General features: G+C 41.9%; 1 protein-coding gene across 2 annotated transcripts in view; it reads right to left on the reverse strand.

Moving 5' to 3' along the window:
• Positions 1-1601: 1601 nt before the first annotated feature.
• Positions 1602-17817, reverse strand: part of USP13 (ubiquitin specific peptidase 13) — a 41008-nt gene continuing 24792 nt past the window's right edge. The window contains exons 10-20 of one of the 2 annotated variants that reach the window (XM_014312334.2): positions 16448-16573; positions 14343-14496; positions 12890-13064; positions 12424-12512; positions 11946-12068; positions 10527-10553; positions 9664-9807; positions 8532-8698; positions 7873-8035; positions 6226-6310; positions 1602-5596 (exon numbers count right to left, since the gene is read on the reverse strand). In XM_014312334.2, coding sequence (XP_014167809.1) covers positions 5503-5596; positions 6226-6310; positions 7873-8035; positions 8532-8698; positions 9664-9807; positions 10527-10553; positions 11946-12068; positions 12424-12512; positions 12890-13064; positions 14343-14496; positions 16448-16573 — 1347 coding nt within the window. In that variant the 3' untranslated portion in view covers positions 1602-5502. The remainder of the gene's footprint in view (positions 5597-6225; positions 6311-7872; positions 8036-8531; positions 8699-9663; positions 9808-10526; positions 10554-11945; positions 12069-12423; positions 12513-12889; positions 13065-14342; positions 14497-16447; positions 16574-17817) is intronic. The other variant, XM_031055410.1, reaches the window with a different exon arrangement.

Below are 17817 nucleotides of genomic sequence, written 5' to 3' on the forward strand. Positions count from 1 at the left end.
CGAGGGATAAAAATTCCTGTGTGCTGCTGTGGACAGAAAAGCTGACAGCCAGGCAGGGGCTGGGACAGTGACAGCACAGGGCCATGGAAAAAGCAGAACTCTCTCCATGGACATGGGGGCTGCTCCAGAAAAACAAACAGAACACACAGCCGTGGTTTGCCTGCAGAAGGAAAGCTCTGTCAGAAAAAAACAACTGGCAAAAACCTATGGCTTTAACCAGAACCTTCCACCAAGGAACAAAAGGGAACAGACACAAAAACCACACTAACTCTTAGGTTAGGACAAAATTAACTGTGGGCTCTTGACACTGGTGTGTTTTGCTGGGATATGTTAATGCTAGTTTAGTTATTTTTGCTCAAATGCACTGACAAAGCAGCAGCAGCAGGAAAATCTTTTGGTTGTATGCTCCAGATCAGGAACACAGCACTGCTGTCCTAAAGCCAAAGGCAGTGGGAGAAAAGCATCAGTACCAAATCCACATGCAAAACTGCTCAAAAGTCACTGCTAAAGACATCTGAAAACATAATCACCCACTCCAAACAGCTGTCAGTCATGCAGTAACTGTCTTCAATAATTTTACAGCATTTCAGTAATTTTACAGGCTGTCAGTGCTGCCCTTATTTGGGTTAGGCTTGTAGTACACCTGAGGGACACAAAGGTGCAACTTCCCACTCAGTGAGGGGGAGCAGAGGGCGGGAACTTGTCAGGTATCCAACACTGCCTCCCACAAACAGCCTGCAAAAGCCAGCAGGCACAAATCCCATACAGGAAATTCCTGGAAACTGTGAACAGAGCTGGTTAGCTTCTACAGGGAGCCACTCTCCACCTCTCCCACCTCTTCCAGTTGCCACAAGTGGTGTGAACAGTGTGGCATGGGTTGCCATGGTCACAAAGGACATCTGTGATAGAAGAGAAACCAAAACAGATCAATAAGTTTAGACTTCAGAAGCTGAACCATCTCTACATTTCTTATCACTCAACATGGCACATGTCCTCTAATTCTATGTCAAGAAGTGTCGCTGAGCCCAGCAGATTTACCTCTTACCTCTCCTCCAGTTGCTGGTCCCGTGATCCTATAAAAAGCTGTCACCCCTCAGTCTTCTTTTTCAGCCTATTGCATCTACCAGAGTCCCAAAAGGGATTTTTATGTGAAGTCCTTACACGTGAGGAAAACAGACTTCTCCTTTACTGAGCAGCAGAAGAAATTTCTAAGTATGAGGAATTACAAACCATGATAAAGCAGAAATTTGGAGTGAAATGACAGCACACAAACATTGCCAACTCTTATGATCAAAGAACATCAAAAGGCCTAACAGTTCAAAACAAACAAACCAATGTAATTTAAAACCTGTTTTCTATTTTTTGACATGTTGTATATCCACTCAGGGCTTGGGGATTTTACTTTTTTTTTTTTTTTAAATCCACAGAAATGCCAGGAGTCACAGGAAATCAAGACTCTCACAAACCTATCTGATCCCTATGCAGGGTCTTTCTAAGTAAAACACCAAATGTGAACACAAAGAGCAAGATGCAGCATCAAAACACATTCTGTCTATTCCTCTTCAGTTCAGACAGGAAAAAAGAAGCAAGAATCCACACAGTCACCAGATGTGAGAATATTTCTTTTTAATTTAAAACGGTTGCAACAACATCATTCACAGCCTTTCTCATCTCAGACAAATACTCTCCAGAAAGTTAACAGTGCTTCAAGCAAACAACTCTGAATGGTGCAAAGTAAACCAGGACAGACACTTCCAGGATACAACAGTAAAACCACTGAAGACTGACTAGAAATCAGACACCAATCTCAGCCATTAAGGGAGGAAGGGCGACAGGGAAAACAATAAAATGTCCAGTTACATATTTTGCATAGACTTCCAATGCATGAGAACAGCAAGGAGGATAAAAATGGCTGCTGCCAGGATGGAGAACAAAAGGAATCAGTTGGAGAGGTTTCTAAGGAAATCTAATGAGTTCTGGATGCATCCACATTCTGAATGTGTTCTGTGACCTGGTGGAGGCTGTCTGAATCAAAGAACTGGGCTGATATTGGCTTCACTTACAACAAAGTCAGTCAGAGGTAATGGCACTGAAGCCAGTGGAGTTACAAGTGATTGGGAGTTCAGAAACAGCTACACTTATTTTAAAACTACAGGTCTGAATAAATTAATTTTTATCCTAATTTTATTTTATCTAGGAAGATTAAATAGGAGTTTGAGTCTACATGTGTTTTGGAGACAGGAGATTGTGACTCAGAACGAGGAGTCTACTGGATCCAGCATCCTGCTAGGAATCAGAGAAGAGGAAATCAAGGAAATGTTACTGAGTTTTTCTTCCTTCCTTTCTCCTAACCTAAATGTACCATACAAAAAAGTAAAAATAAGTCTGAGAAATAAGAGCAATATTTACTGCCAGGTCCTGGCTTGCTGTGATTCTCAGGTCAGATTGTCTCTAACAGCTCACAGTGATTTTTCTTCCTCCATTCCTTTTTGTCAAGAAGCTCCCAGCTCACAGAGCCCCCAGCACCCACACAGGGAGTGTGCCCAGGCTGTGCCCTGGCACATTCAGCACATTCACACTGCAGCAGGCACAGCCTGGCAGATCAGTCATCTCCTCAGTACAGTCTGTTTGAGTGGGGCTTCTGTGATGCTGGAGTTTAAAAAGCCCAAAACTCCTCTGCCCCTCTGCTGAGGAGTCAGGAGTTTACATCCTGCTCCTCCAGGTTCTTGATGTTCTTCACACAAAACCCATCACAAAAGGGAGACAACTTAACCAGCCACTTGAAAAAAGAGGGAGGTCACTGTTTTGGGAAAGAATAAAGTAATTTCTCAAGCACCTGACTGAAGAACTTCTAGCACATTTTTAACTGCTAAATTTTAGAAAACCTGCAATCCTTTCCCCTAAACTGCTCCCTGCACTCCTGACTAACTTTGGTTTGGGCAAGCAAAACACAAAAGTGATGAACTGAAAAGAACCCCAGGACCTGAGCTGCTCCAACTCACTCACCACAGGCAGCCAAGGGCCCTCCCCTTCCAGCCACCATTTCCAGTTCATCACCCTCCAAATGTGCCCCTGAGCCCAGGCAGCTCCACAGGCATCACAGCTCTGGGATGCACCAAGCAGTTTGCAAGATTCCAGCTCCATCCTTGATCCTACAAGACCAGCCATGCTTCCAGTTGGGTAATGACCATGGGGGTAACTCAGCTGGCCTTTATTTACCCAACATTTCTAAATAAAAAGGCAGCAGTCACCAGATCTTGGTGGTTTCTAAATAGCCCTTTAAGTTCATGAGGCAAGAGGGAAGCTGCTGTGTTGAACTTCTTTGGAATATAAACGGGAATTTAAAAAAAATAAAATTAAAAATTAAAGGGGGGGGGGGGGAGGCCTTTTCTCCTTTTTCTACTGCCAGAATGAAGAAACACACATATATACAGAAGTTTTGCTCTTTCACTTTAAATAGAAGATGTATCACTGCATAATTTGCTGATCCCATTTTCAAACCTGTCACTTTCTGGTGAAGTCCTCAAATATCCAAAATCTGGAAGATGCAAAGAAATTACTGGCAGCTTTTATTTCATCCAGAACTGGTGGCTCAATAAGCACAAGGCAGCTGAATGTCACAGGGGCCACTCATTAATGTGCCAGGACACTGCACTAATGCGTCCATAAGAGCTCTGAGAGCAGGGAGCTCTCCCAGCAATTAGACACCTTTACACTCTACAGAATTATTGCACTGGAATTTCTCTCACAATCTTTTATGATCAAAACCTGATTAAAGTACCAACAGTGTTTTTTGGCTCTGTGTGTGGCTTTATGACCAGAGGGAGAATTATTTTTACCCAGACAATGCAAAAACTGAAATTCCCTTCTCATAAACAGATGTTTAATTTGGGTTCTCTTCTGTAGTGTGTAGCTGCCTGAATTTTGCTATTAAAACTTGCAGGCACTAACAGCAGAGAAAATGTAATGACACCTCTCTGGCTCTCTTGCACTCTGCAAAAAAAATTTTTTTTTGACTTGCAATTTATTTTGAGGGGTTGGTAACATTGTACAAGGCAACTCCAGCAATAGCCTCTAAGCAGTGTCCAACACTGTGAACCTTTGGGTTTGTTCTTTTTTCTGAATCATGAAAGGTTTTGCACTCACCATTGTAATTTTTCTAGAATGAGTGTTTTCAAATGTAATTTTAAAACCCACATATGCATTCTCACCTGTGAAAAACACTTAAATAACACCAAAAAAATAAAAAAAGACAGGAAAGGCCAGCCCCTGCCGACCCACCCCATCATCCCTGCCAGAGATATCAGACTCCTTTTAGAAGGTGTCTGTTGAAGAGATCAGATTATTGATGCATTTGCAAGTTTAAAGAAAGTGAGAATATCAATTCAAGGGGGGGTTTATTGTGGGTGGAGTTTTTTTTGTTCTTTTTGGTTGTTGTTGTTTTGGTTTGGTTCTTTAACAGAGGAAGAGAGGGGTAAATCAATAAATCAGAAAACTCACTAAGCAATTTCCCGCACTCAGATATGCAAGTCAATATTTAAGCAATCTTTAGCAGAAAGCAGGATTGCACTGCAAGTACTTTGTCAGGGAGTTGATTTCAGATGGAATATAAGTGGTCTAGATACAAATTTCCCTGACATAAATATAATGGGACATTAAACCCTTCTTTACCTCCTCCATATGAAAACAAAATTTAAATAACAGCCTCGCTTTTCCTGAGGGTGTGCATTTAATTTCATAGTCAGAAAGTCTGCTGCTTTTAGCCATCTGTAATCCTGAATCTGTTGGTAGAACCTAGAAAATAAACGTTCAAGTGAAAATGAAGAACCCTATGTCTGCAGAAACAAAATTTCTCTTTGGCAAAAAATGTAGAGGGCACGACAGGAGATTGCTCCTGTCTCCATTAGTCTCTTAGGCTTAAGCCTGGAAAAGTCAAATCAAGATACTGTACCACTGAATTCCAACAGATACAACTTCAGCTGACTTTTCTCACTGCACTGAAAATGATCTCTGAAAAAGGACATTCGGCTTTGAAGAACAGCCACAAACCCCCTCCCTTCAAATGATTTCTCTACATGATCTGGACTCTGGATGAAAACACAGGCTCCCAGTCACCAAGGACACAAAATCTGTTTGTGGTCTTCAAAGGATGCATGGGCAGGACAGGCAGGAGCTGGGCTGAACTGATTTTGCTCAACACTGAAGCTTCCATATTCTCCACACACTAGCTGCAAACTCCACCAGAAATCCACATGGCCTGCAAGGTGTATAAATTTAAAACAATGTCCTATACAGCACCTAATAGAAATCTTCCATCTAACACTTAAGGCGGCATCAAATGAGTGTTTTTAAATACACTATAAACATCCCATGGTTTCCTTTGCTTTTTGGCAGTCCAAGGGTTAAGGGGTCTTTTGTTGGTTTTAGATTTTTATTGTAGGCTTTTTTTGGGCAGGTTAAAAAGGCTTATGGCTTCTTAAGGCCAGGTGATAGATTTGAGGCCTAACTTGGTATCCTGTGGTAAAAATAAATGTAGCCCAGGTCTTTGGGAGGTCGTTCTGAGGCACAGACTCTAAGGTCATTGTAGATCACCCATCTGAAAGGAAAACAAGATTGATTACATTCCATGAGTCTAAAAATCACCACAGATTTATCAGAGACTTCTCAGACCCAAACCTCAAAGAGTTTAAAATCTAAAATTAGGCATTGCAATGAGAACAAAGGATCAGAGAAATAGCTGAGCCAGCTGCCAGTCAGGAATTGAAAAGGAGGAGGGATGTGCAAAGGAATGGGTAGTTACAGCTCACATGAAGGAAAATCAGGGATTCCCAATGTCAAATAATGGGAGCATATCAAATCACAGCCAAGATCAGCACCACACTACCAGCAGCACTGGTATCAGCCCATGGTTCCACGGGTTTCTATTCATGGGCAACAAAAGGAAGTTGGGAAGAGCTCAGATAAACTCAGCCAGATACAAAACCAATGCCCCAAACTGAATAGAGATTTGGAATGGTCAGCACAGGACAGCCAATGGTACATTTCACCACAGACTTCAGTGGGATCAGAACTGACCCATCACATCTGTGACAATTTTCATTTTTTTGGTGGAAAACCTACAGATGGTAACAGCCCATGCTGTCTGCCAGGAGCAAGCCCTGCTCTGTACAGATGCTTCAAATCAAACATTTGCTCATGCCATGTGTCTCTCCCAGCTGCACTCACCTTCCTTCCTTTCTGAGGTGACAAACGTAGTGGCCGCTCATTGTGGATGTTCCCATGTGGCTGATGAACCCAAACAGCTCATACCCTGTTTTAAGAAATACAAATGGCACCCTAAGTATTTCACTGCTACCACTGCAATATGACTCCAGGGGAAATGTTCTAATACTGGAGAAGCAGCTAAGCACTCCCAGCACAGACCCTGCACCCCCAAACTCAGTTTCTGCTAACACTGCAGCATGTTTCCAACTTAACTAGTGGCTCAGATTCACTGTCAAGCATCAAACCAATCCAAATCAAACCCACAGAGACCTGTGCACATACAGCAGGGCTGTGATCACAGCCCCTCCTAGGAAAGAAAACAGCAGATTCATTCCCAGTTGAGCACCACAGAAAGTCTCAGGCAGGGAGTTCATCCTGCACACAAATTAGCTATGTCTATATGTGTGATCACAGATCTCTTATAAATCAAAAAACACAGCATAGAAGAGCGGACAGGAAAGAAAGCTCTTCCTTTGACACAAGGACAATTTTTTTGCTTAAAGTCTCTGGAGAGTTCAGCGTTGGTTCTTGATCTCCACCCATTCATGCCATTCACCTGAATTACCACTAAGACTAAAAGGGTTCCTTTTTCAGGGTATTGCATAAGGACATGGGCCTGGATTTTGCTGGAGAGGGCTTTCTGGAGCTATTTCACAGAATCATGTTTGTTACCAGGATTTCAGGCACTCAGTAAAGGGTCTCAGACTATAAAGGCAAAGTACCACAAAAAATAATTATTCCAAGTTTGGGTTTTTGGTTTTTTTTTTAAATTAGCAAGAATCAATGTTTTCCAAGTCTTCAAAAGACTTAAGGTTGATATTTATAATGTTAATATAACAGTAGCAACCACAGACACAAAAATCAAATTGTCTGGGTTTTTTTTTTCCCTAGACCTTTACATTCAAGATCAGAAGTAGAAGTTTAGAACATACTACAGTTACTAGAACTCATCACTAAAGACCCTTCAAAAAACTTTCTGTGACATCCTTAGCACCACCCCTGAGCTTTTGTATTCCGGTGCTGTGACACCTCCAGGAGGTTCTTCTCAACTTTGCCTGCTGTACATTAGCCCCATCTTGTGGTTTATTTAGCAGCAGTGTGACACAGAATCTCAACCAAAAGAAAACAAAGCATGCAGGACACCAACTGTATTTCTGGCATTGTGAATAAGGAACTTGGCTGAAGGGATTATCAAATTGCCCAGCAGACCACAGGAGGACAAAAACTCAGGTGGTCTGTAGCAGCAGTGTTGTCTTTAGGATGCTCAGCCTCTGAACATTTAAACATTCTAGCTTTTCTTTGTCTTTTTATCTTATAGCCACAGAACAAAAAGTAAATCTAGGCCAGGAGAGACGTGTGTGCTCTGGCAGCAAAAAATTTTGGGCTCTTGATATTCAGTGAGTCCAAGCAGAGTTTTCTGAGCAAACACAGCCCACAGAACTCAGTGGCTCACAGAGCTGTATCAGCCCCATAAACAAGACTGCAAATAAACTGGATTGTGTCCAAAGAACCCACAACAACTACTTTCAAAACAGAAAGGAGCTCTATGAACAGAGTGGGTGTGACACAACAGAATGGCAGCCAGGTCTAAGCTGAAGCAGAACTTACTCCCAGGGCCATCTTTGATCCTGGGTCCCTCTGACCCTGTCTCTGCAAGGATATTGGCATTGGCATTGTTCTCCATATCCATCGTGTCCAAAGCAGGGTCACTTTCTTCCTCAGGGTCAGGGTGGCTGAAGATCCACTCCAGTGCACGCTCCAAGTTGTTGTTCTGCCAGTCAAACAATCAAAAGAGCAGCCTTTAATACTCTCTAACGTCACACAGCAACTCATCAGCCTTTGAACAGAGTAAGGATCATGTTTACAGCACTTAAAAATTTTAACATACCTCCCTGGAAAACAGTATTCAGCAAGCACTCTGCAAAAGCTTGACATATAGAAAAGAAATAATCCCACAACTAAGACCCACTGCCCCAGGCTCCTTTGCAGACACACAGTCCCCAGGCATACAGGTCATTTTTCAACAGGTAGTAAAGGCAGGTAGGTTTTCCTCACTGCCTTCCTCACTTTACCATTTCGGTGAAACACACAAAGCACCTTCCCCACTCCAGAAAAGTTGGGAATCCCACACTTTGCCAGGATAATTCCAGGCTCACCATCCACTAACTGGGTTTTTGCACACATTTCAAAGGCATCTGAGCACCCACAAGCACAAAGCACAGAACATGAAACAAAGCCCCAGTGCTACCAATAACCCATGAACTCACTGTTGCCTTCAGCGCCTGAATTGCCACATTCCTTTGGAATCCCATGGAAATGATAATTGCAACCATCTCTTCAGGAGGCTGGTTATCTAACCCTACAGCTCCTAAAGCAGCTGCCCCACTGGAAGAAACTTCTCCAAATGCAGGTATGACCAATGGCTCAGCAAAGTCTGGAACAAACAAACATTCATCAGCTCCTTCTTTTGCCTCACTTAACTGGAAAGTCAACAACAAACACGAACAAACAACACACAGGACCTCAAAAGCAGTCCCGAAATCAATGTAAGTTCATTTCACTGGCATCTAAATTCAGACTTAGATGTGTGGAAAGTCTTAAAAACAACAAAATGAATGTGCACTTTACAAAATATCTAGGTGCACGTGCTCATACTGAGCAGACTGGAATAACTCAGCACATTGCAGAAGTGAAACAACTGCAGGAAAGCAGCGAAGATTGGTATGGAAGCAATGATGGCATCAGGATAATAGACAACCCAGTGCACAGATGTAAAATGAACTGACTCCATATCTGGAAATGTCTGCTAAGCCCAAGTGAAACTCATTCCCCCTTTACACAAGCAACACAAAAGCTCATGGTGAAGCGTGAACTCAACCAAATCTGGGGTTTCCTGGCAAGGGAGTTCTCAGTGCTGAATCATGAGTCCAAACTTTGCACAGACGAAACACAGGAAGTGGAGAACATCTAGCAGCCCTGTCCATCACCAGACAGACCAAGTATGGCATGAATGCTCCAGCCTGAGCTAGAGAAGGCTGATATGGAAGGAAAGCATCCAGACCACAGGATTCTTTGTACTTACACTTGGTCACAGGTCAGCTTCCCCCTTAGGAGCACGGACCTAGCCAAAGGGTGGAAACAGAGCTGGCCCACACCAGTGGTGAGGACAGGACTTCTGGTGTAGCTTAGTTTGCTGTCTTCTTCTAGGCAGAGGACACCACATAATGGTCAAGATCTGCACATCCCAGGAGCAGCTTAGGAAAATTCACTCACACCTCCAGGTTTCCCAGGTGGGGAAGGGGGGGTCGTTGTTTCTCTGTCACACATTATAAAATTTCTACTGACTGCCAAAATCCACAACCAGGAGCTGAGTTTAACTTACAGCCTCCAGTCACTGACCTGGTTCTTCCATGTGTGCAATGATCCAGTTGAAAGCAACTTCAGCACCCAGGTTGCCTGTATAGTACACAGCCTTCCGACATGCCTCCAAAGGAAAACCCATCTCTGCCAGCTGCATAACTGAAGACTCATCAATATCTAGGGCTGCAAGAAAGGACCTTCTAAAATATAAAAGTCTCATTTGATCCATTGCATAACATTTCTTATTGTTACCCACGGTGCCATAGATTACAGTACATACTGCTTGGATTTGGTTTAGTACTTCAATAAACCCACAGGCATCAGAAAACAGCCTTGTACAAAGCATTACAATAGTTGTTATGGACTTATTTAATAATCTTTTGTCTCAGTAGGGACACAGATCCCCACGTGGATCACTAAATCTTGATGAATTCCTACAGGACTTTGTTTATTTTAAAGCACCTCAGCACTGGATTTTAAGGGGTGAAGAAGTCAGGTGCTGAGCTCAGCTAGAGATGGCAGCCAAAACCAAGCCCCTCTCAAAGACAGGATCTTGCCATCTAGAGAAATGGCAGCTGCCAGATCTGGCAGCCTCAGGATGACAGGGTCAGACAGCTTTATGTGAGATCAGAGTGCAGGGGGAGCCAGGATAAAGTGGCTGTGACCTCCAGGACTGCAAGATCCTCCTGAGGAGCAGCAGGCAGAGGAGCAGCTCATATTCTGGCTATACCAACGCTCAGAGAGTCCTGCACACATGGAATAAACACTGAACAAGCACAGAAATCAGCTTTTATTTGGAAGCATGCAGGGCAAGGCTTCATGCATCTCTGTGAGGAGACAGAAGCCATCAGCTGAGCAAAAGCAAAACAATTTTTTAAGAGGTAGAAAAATGAGATACGTACACTCCACGAAATGGTTTGTCATGTGATCTGAAAATTAACAATGGAAAAAAAACAGGGAAAAGGCTAAGTAGATCCATATGGGTAAAACAATTCCATATTTTTAAAATCATAGAAATATTTGACCTCATGGAGACAGGGCAGTTTCATCCTTACTTCCCTGATGTTTTTGCCATGAATTAGAGCAGGGATGTTTCTGCTCAGTAATTGTTTTCCCTAACTCAGTTCAGAGCAGTGTCACTGATATCACACACCAATAGGAAATAGAGCTGATGGCTGACCTAAGCAAGAATCTTTAAAAAAAGTACCATCACCCATGCATTTACACTAAAACTAGGTCAGTCCATTCAGCAAGAGGGTAAGAAGGTACAGGCCTTTGTGAGGAACTTACACAGATAAGGGATGGAATTAAAACATTCAGGGAATTGAAGTTTGTCATATCCTTGCTCTGCACACAATTTCAGGTACTAGCTTTCTTTCACATACATACAGCATGGTATTCTGCCACCATTATTATAAATCTCCAAGCAAATGGGGGCACTCATGTCATGAGAGCAGCTGCATTACTGGCTTCATATTAAATACTGAGGCACTCAAACTTCACTCATCTGGAGGGAAATGCAGCCACCTGGGTCTAAGGTCACACCATAAAAACAAGATTCTACTTGCTATAAACCATTTTATTCTCCAGGGAAACCAAGGGAATAAAGAAGGAGGATATTTAATATTCTTGTTTCTGAACTGCAGCATAAAAGAAACAGCATTCAAGAAAAAAAACAAGCACAGCATTTTAATCACTTCTCTTTCTTTCTTCTCCACAAACATTATAATTAGCTGTTTGCCAGCTTCTCCTTGAGACAGAGCTTTTTTTAATGGCAGCCCATATACATCTGGAGAAGAGGACTGTGCATGCAGGCACAGTTGCTAGGGCCTAACAATTCTTGTATTTTTAAAATAAGTAAAATTTAGAGCCTTAGCCTATGCCTGGAAAGCTGTTCTCTTAAACTGCAGTCCTTTGTGTATAAAGTATTGCTGTACTGTGCTGGACCTGGGCAGTGCACAGAGACTTTACTCCCAGGGAGTCATGGGCATGCACTGAAGGTTCTCTGGAGAGACTCAAGGACAGCAACATAATTATCAAACCTTCTAGGGAAAGGTGTCCCTACCCATGGCAAGGGGGTTAGAACTAGATGATCTTTAAGATCCCTTCCAACCCAAAAAACTCTGTGATTCTATAATAAATCCTCAAAACAGGAAAGCTGGAAGAAGTAGGGTTGTCCAATAGGGAGGAAAAAAGGCAGTGGGGTGTTGTAAGAGTCTTCAATTAGAGAAGCACAGGGCTGGGTTTTTGCTCATAGTTCAAGAGAAACCCTATGTGCTAGAAGGAAAGAGGAATACAGGGGAGATCAAGTCAGTAAATACCTTTTGGGTCATCAGGAATGACAATGGGAGGAGCAATGTCTGGGAGTTCCTCTTCTCCTGGCTGGAGGCCCCTGGCCCGAAGGTGAGTGATATCCAGGAAATCTGGCATGTCTATAGAAACATCTACAAGAGCAGAGAAATGGGCTAAGCTTCTGCAGCCTGCAAAATGACCTTATGGTGCAACCTACCCCTTCAGAGAGGGAACTCTGGTACTCAAGGTACAGGAACAGCCAGGACACTCCTTCTGAAAAAAACTCTTTGAGAAATTTGGCCGAAGCACAATTTAAATAGCTCAGATTACATGAAACTGTATTTTAACTCCACAGACCTGATGGATTGGTTAAATTTGTTGTAAAAGGGAAAATTATTCAGTTAGGATCTTCACAGTACAAACTTATTACTTTAATCAGGTCCTCACTACAGTGTGCACATCCTATTAATTATCTGTGATAGAAAGGTAAATAAAACAAGCACATACCAAGCTTTTTGGGTATCCAGTCAAGGCCAAAGGTGAATTTCTTTATCTGCACTACTAAGTACTCAGGAAAGGAAGCAAAACGGGAAGTCCTGGGAAGGACAAGAAACAGAATTCATTGAAATCAGAGAACAGAATCCCCAGCAGCACAGATCCCAGTACCTCATGCACACTGAGATGAACTATTGCTGCTTGACACCAAGGATCCAACCCCACAAGCAATTAAAGTTCAAGCTCTCAACAACCAGACTGCATCACTTCTTGGAGTCTGACCATTGAGAACAGTTAATGTCCTGCTCAGTTCATCATTACAAGTCTTGCAAGGCTTGATCTGCATATCCCATCGATGAGCCCCAACACTAATGTGATGCCAGACTCACTGTGCATTTGTGTTTCTCTCTGCACCACGCCCAGATAGCAAGATAAACACAGAGCACAGTTTTTAACAGGCAGCCAAACACACACTTACTTAACTCCTGCAGATTTTGCTTGAAGGGCACTGCTCCAGAAATCCTCTACGTTGCTGGGTTCAGAAAAGGCCTGCAGACAAGCACTAAATGGGATCTTGGCACGGACCAGGTCTGGCAGAGGCCTCCTTGCAGCTTCTGCTTCTCGCCTCTTCAGTTCATAGGCAATTAATTCATCTGAGAAATACACACAACACTGGAAGCTAATGAACATTGTCATGGTTATGTGTTCCTCATCAGGCTTATTTCTGCAAGTTTTAGAAATGCAAAAACCTACTTAGCAATAAAAGTTTTACATACTTTTAACTAGACATCAAATCTTTTTGTCTGCATTGGGGTCAGGAGCTACACTTACAGCCATATCTCTAAGCTTTCTCTAAGGTTCATGGTGAAAACACAGAACTGGAAATACCAGGATACAGGCAATGAAAACCTTGCCATGACAGCCAAAATCCTGTGTGAAGAGTAATGCCACTCACCCACTTTATCAGAGCTCAATCTGAGTTGGAAAGTTATTGCTGTCCATCTGTGTCATCTGACTTTTTAGACAGGCCAGGATTATGTATGATCTAGAAAAAGTCTTGACACTGGTAAGCTGAGCAGTGCCATATGGTAAATTTTCAAACTAATCTGTCTCCTGAGTCATTACCTGGAAATAACATGTTCTTTTATAAGTGACAGAGTCATCACTGAAACTGATGAAGAAAGAATGCAAAGTTCTCCTAAACTTCTTGTCCGGTGCAAGGAGTTTCAGGCTAGGTAAAAAGTAGGTAGAATTCTCTGCCTTGTGGTATTTCATAAAATTTCATCAAACAATCAAAATAGAACCTTCTGGTTTTAAAATACTTTAAATGTTCAGATTATGTAGGAAATCTGAGGCACATCTCCCTTCATGTTCCTGTGATGCCCCCTTCACTTCTACCTCAAGCATACATTTATTATGTTATTCTGCAAGGCTCTTCACCACTGACTACAGATGCAACCACAACTTGTCAGTGCCTTCCTCCTGCTCCCAAGTGTTCAAGCCTCCTTGGCCATTTCCTCCCTTAAAAACAAGGGTGTTTTTCACAGGCATGAGAAAAAAACACTTCTGCTTATTAAATCAACACCCAACACTTCATCCTCCTTCCATCCTCCCCTAAAGCCCAGAACATCCAAAATGTGTATTTTAGATTTATAGATAACAACCTACCTTATACTCCTATTCTCTATGACCACATTAGATCTTATAACCTGCTGCTAAAGAACAGAAGGCAGATTTGGGATTTTGGTTTTTCTTTGTGAGTGTGTGTTTCTAAAATATATTCATTAGCTGGTATGTTCAGTTCATTTTTATAATGAAGATGCATTCCCAAACTGTTTCTCTGTCCAGGATGGAGGAGACTCAGCGCTGGTGGGGATCTCTGGGCACAAAGTGGCCATCCCTGGGTCAAGCAGAGCAGTTTGCCCCTTTACCTTTGTTGGTGGCTGCCTCCATGGCCACAGGGAGCTGCATGATGTAGTCCACCCTGTCGGTGTAGCGCACCTTCCTGGACTGGCAGCACTGCGTGCGCTCCTCCACCAGGAACCGGAAAACATCGCTGGGGTTCTCCGAGCCCACGGGGTTCCTCTGAAAGGAACAGCACACCAAGTCACTCCTGTGCCTCTTGGAACCCTGGCTGCTGAGGATTTTGGACTTTCTGTGCTGACAGACACTGACCCCCAAGGGAACACTGCATTTGACCTGAAGCCGTCGTAGACAAAGTTCCAAAACTGAATGATAGAACTGAGATTATGAGTGTGTCATTTGATTAGAAGTGTGTAATATCGCATAGTAGAAAATCTAGAGTTTAAGGTTTTAGAATGTAGTAATATATTTAAAGCAAAATGAAAGTTTTAAAGCAGAAGCTAGTCCCTCTTCTTGACCTTCTTCTTCACCTTCTTCTCCATACATGTAAGTAGTATTGAGCAATTAGATTAAAAATGTGCATTTCAGAGCATGAGTAGTTAGTTACTAGCTTAAAAATAAAAAATAATTTAGGTGTAATTTCTTAATTAGACAGCTTATCCTTAAAAAGCCTTGTAGAGAAAAAGATACAACTTCATTTTTACCTTGTTAGAGAGAAATACTGTAAAACTCACAACTTGTAAGACTATGATATAGGTAAGAACTAATAAAAATCTGAGTCCAAACAAGAAATACCATCTCACAATTTAATCCCAATCTTAGCAGAGAAAGGAAGCAAAAGAACCCACATGTGGTGATCACTAAAATGACCAGAAAACCCAAAGGCTGCTGGTTGTTTTAAGGCAAGCACAAAGACACTGATCAGGCAGCTCAGCTGACATTGGATTGTGTGCAGTGCTCTGGCCCCTACAGAGAAAACCACCAAAATCCACAAGTTCTGCACTCACAGCAGCACCTTTCTACACACAGAACTTGCAGGGCATGTTCCTGAGAACAAGATCCTGACTGAGTCAAGGTGAACAGAAGGTGGGAAGGTGGCAAGTTACAGTAAAGACAGAAAGCTCAGATAAATAACATGGAGCATCCTCTCAGCAAATAGAATTGCTTCTACCACTCTGAATATGCACTGAAACAGAACAAGCAACTTGTAGTTCATTATCCAGATGGGAATGTCATGCAAATAATATACCTCCTCTTTGTTGTTCATGTTAATGCCTGTTATCAGGCAAGAAACAGAAAAGTCTCTTCTAACCACCCTATAATCAGTACATGCATTTAGGGATGTGGAACATTATGCATACAAATGTGAGTAACTTCATCTAGAGACTGAACACATGAATAAATAGCCTTGATTCTTGGGGAAAATGGGAAACGAGGGAGGAAGGGTAGACAAGAAATGCTTTACATCAAAACTGCATGTATTTGTAAATTCCTTTTCAGAAAGACAGCATTAAAATTCACAGTATGATTCCTTTACACACAGCACTGAGCTGGAGCTTGGTGGAACTAAGGCTTTATACAGAAATATTCCACTGATAAACAGCCACTCTGCTTTCAGCAGGGGAATCCTTCCTCCCATGAGTCAATAACATACAGCTGGGATTTGTAAAACAGCTGGACAGGGTAATTAATTTGCTCCCAACAATTATATGAACCTGGAACAATAACAATAATAATCATAATACCCAATTCATTGATATTCTCTGGCACACTTCAATATGATAAACAAGAACAGCAATTTAAAGGGTCACATATGTTTATGAATCTTACAGCCTGTACAGTGAAGCTTGACCTCTTTATATTTGTTAGCAGCACCACTGACCCTGCTCATGGCCATGCAAGAGTCTGAAGTAAAGAAGAAGAAGCATTAAGGAAGCCAATGTTTCTAAAACAAAATACATTGTAATTACTCCCACCTTCTACATGTCTAAGGCTAAAAATAATATAACTAAAATATGAGCCACTCATGTAACAGTTTTGGCTTCATTGTCTAATATAACCAGAATATTAGAAGCACCATAAGAAATAAGAAGCAGCAATTCAGGTTTTCTCACCTCCACTAGATTTATAAGATGTAGGAAAAATTCAAGAAGCAGCAATTCAGGTTTCTCACCTCTACTAGATTTATAAGATGTAGGAAAAATTCCTGTGCATCTTGTTGTCTATTAGAGGAAAATTCTGGGTGGCCTTTACTTATAAAAGCCTTGAACATTCGAGGAGATATTCCATTGTGTTGAGGCTAAATGAAAGAGAGAAAAAACATTTAAAAAGGGATTGTTATTCAATCATGAACCAAATATCTCAAAGTTACTCCACTAAATCTATCTATGGCCCATTTCTGGCACTGGAGGAATGATAGCTTCCATTTCACATATTTTCCATTTTAATAAATATGGGAAGGGTCCTGAAACAAGATTTGAGGGGGTTTTAGAATATGTTTTATAGCTTAGTTCCTGCAGAACTCACTCTACCTGTCCTTTGGCAATTGGCATTTTAAAGAGATTACTGGAGGTTTTTAAAGGTTAGTAGTTTTCAGAAAGGCTGAAAGCCCACATTGTTATATAACATTTGATATTGCTTTCAGAACCCTGTGCCAGAGCATTGAAGCACTTTGGTGTACCAGCTGGCAGCTTTCCTCAGGACAAAACCTTTCCAGAGAGATGTGCAGAACCAAGCAGAGAACATCTAATGTGTGCAGCATGCATTCCCAGGCAAGTTTTTAAGAGCAGACTTTGCAATTTGCAATTTGCAGGTGTTGGTCATGTTGAAAAACCACAACTTACTGCCTTTGGCCATTCAGTTACATCTGAGCAAACTGCCCTAAATTAGAAAATCTCTGGCTTCCAAGACAGTCCTGGTTTTGACTTTCTAATCCTTTATACCACTTTAAGAACCTCTCCAACCATTCCAGATCCTCAAGACAACACTAGCTGTTATGCCTTTCAAATAACATTTTTGAAGGGGTCAGAATCTATTACTCAGATTTGCCCTCACCATCCATAAAACCAAATAATTTTCTGGACAATCCAAGCAAAAGTATAACCTTTAGGAGCTCTCAGAGGCTGTTAAAAACTCAGCCAATTTCATTCCTTACTACACTTGCACTGTCATATGAATATAAAAATAGAAAAAGCAGCATGAAACGGAGGCCATATAAAATACACACTGGAAGAGTAAATTATTTTTCTTTGTTTTACCAGGGTGCAGTATTCCTAAACCCACTGAAATCAGAAGCAGATTCTCATTTTTAAATGCTTTTTCAATTCTTGGCAGTAGACCACCAACCACATCAGGCTAAGATGATCCCTAAAGGCTCCCATCAAGAGACAGAGTCTCTGTATTGCTTGGACAGAGAGATGCTCTGGGGATCTCTGCATCCTGGGTTAGGTACTGCTTCAGTGTCCTCAACTGCCTTTCATCAAAACTGGGACTGGGGAGATAAGTGCATAAAGCAGCTCTCATTGCAACATCTCAGGCTTCTTT

This window comes from Geospiza fortis, unplaced genomic scaffold (assembly GCF_000277835.1).
Source record: "Geospiza fortis unplaced genomic scaffold, GeoFor_1.0 scaffold172, whole genome shotgun sequence".
NCBI classification, from domain to species: Eukaryota; Metazoa; Chordata; class Aves; order Passeriformes; family Thraupidae; genus Geospiza; species Geospiza fortis.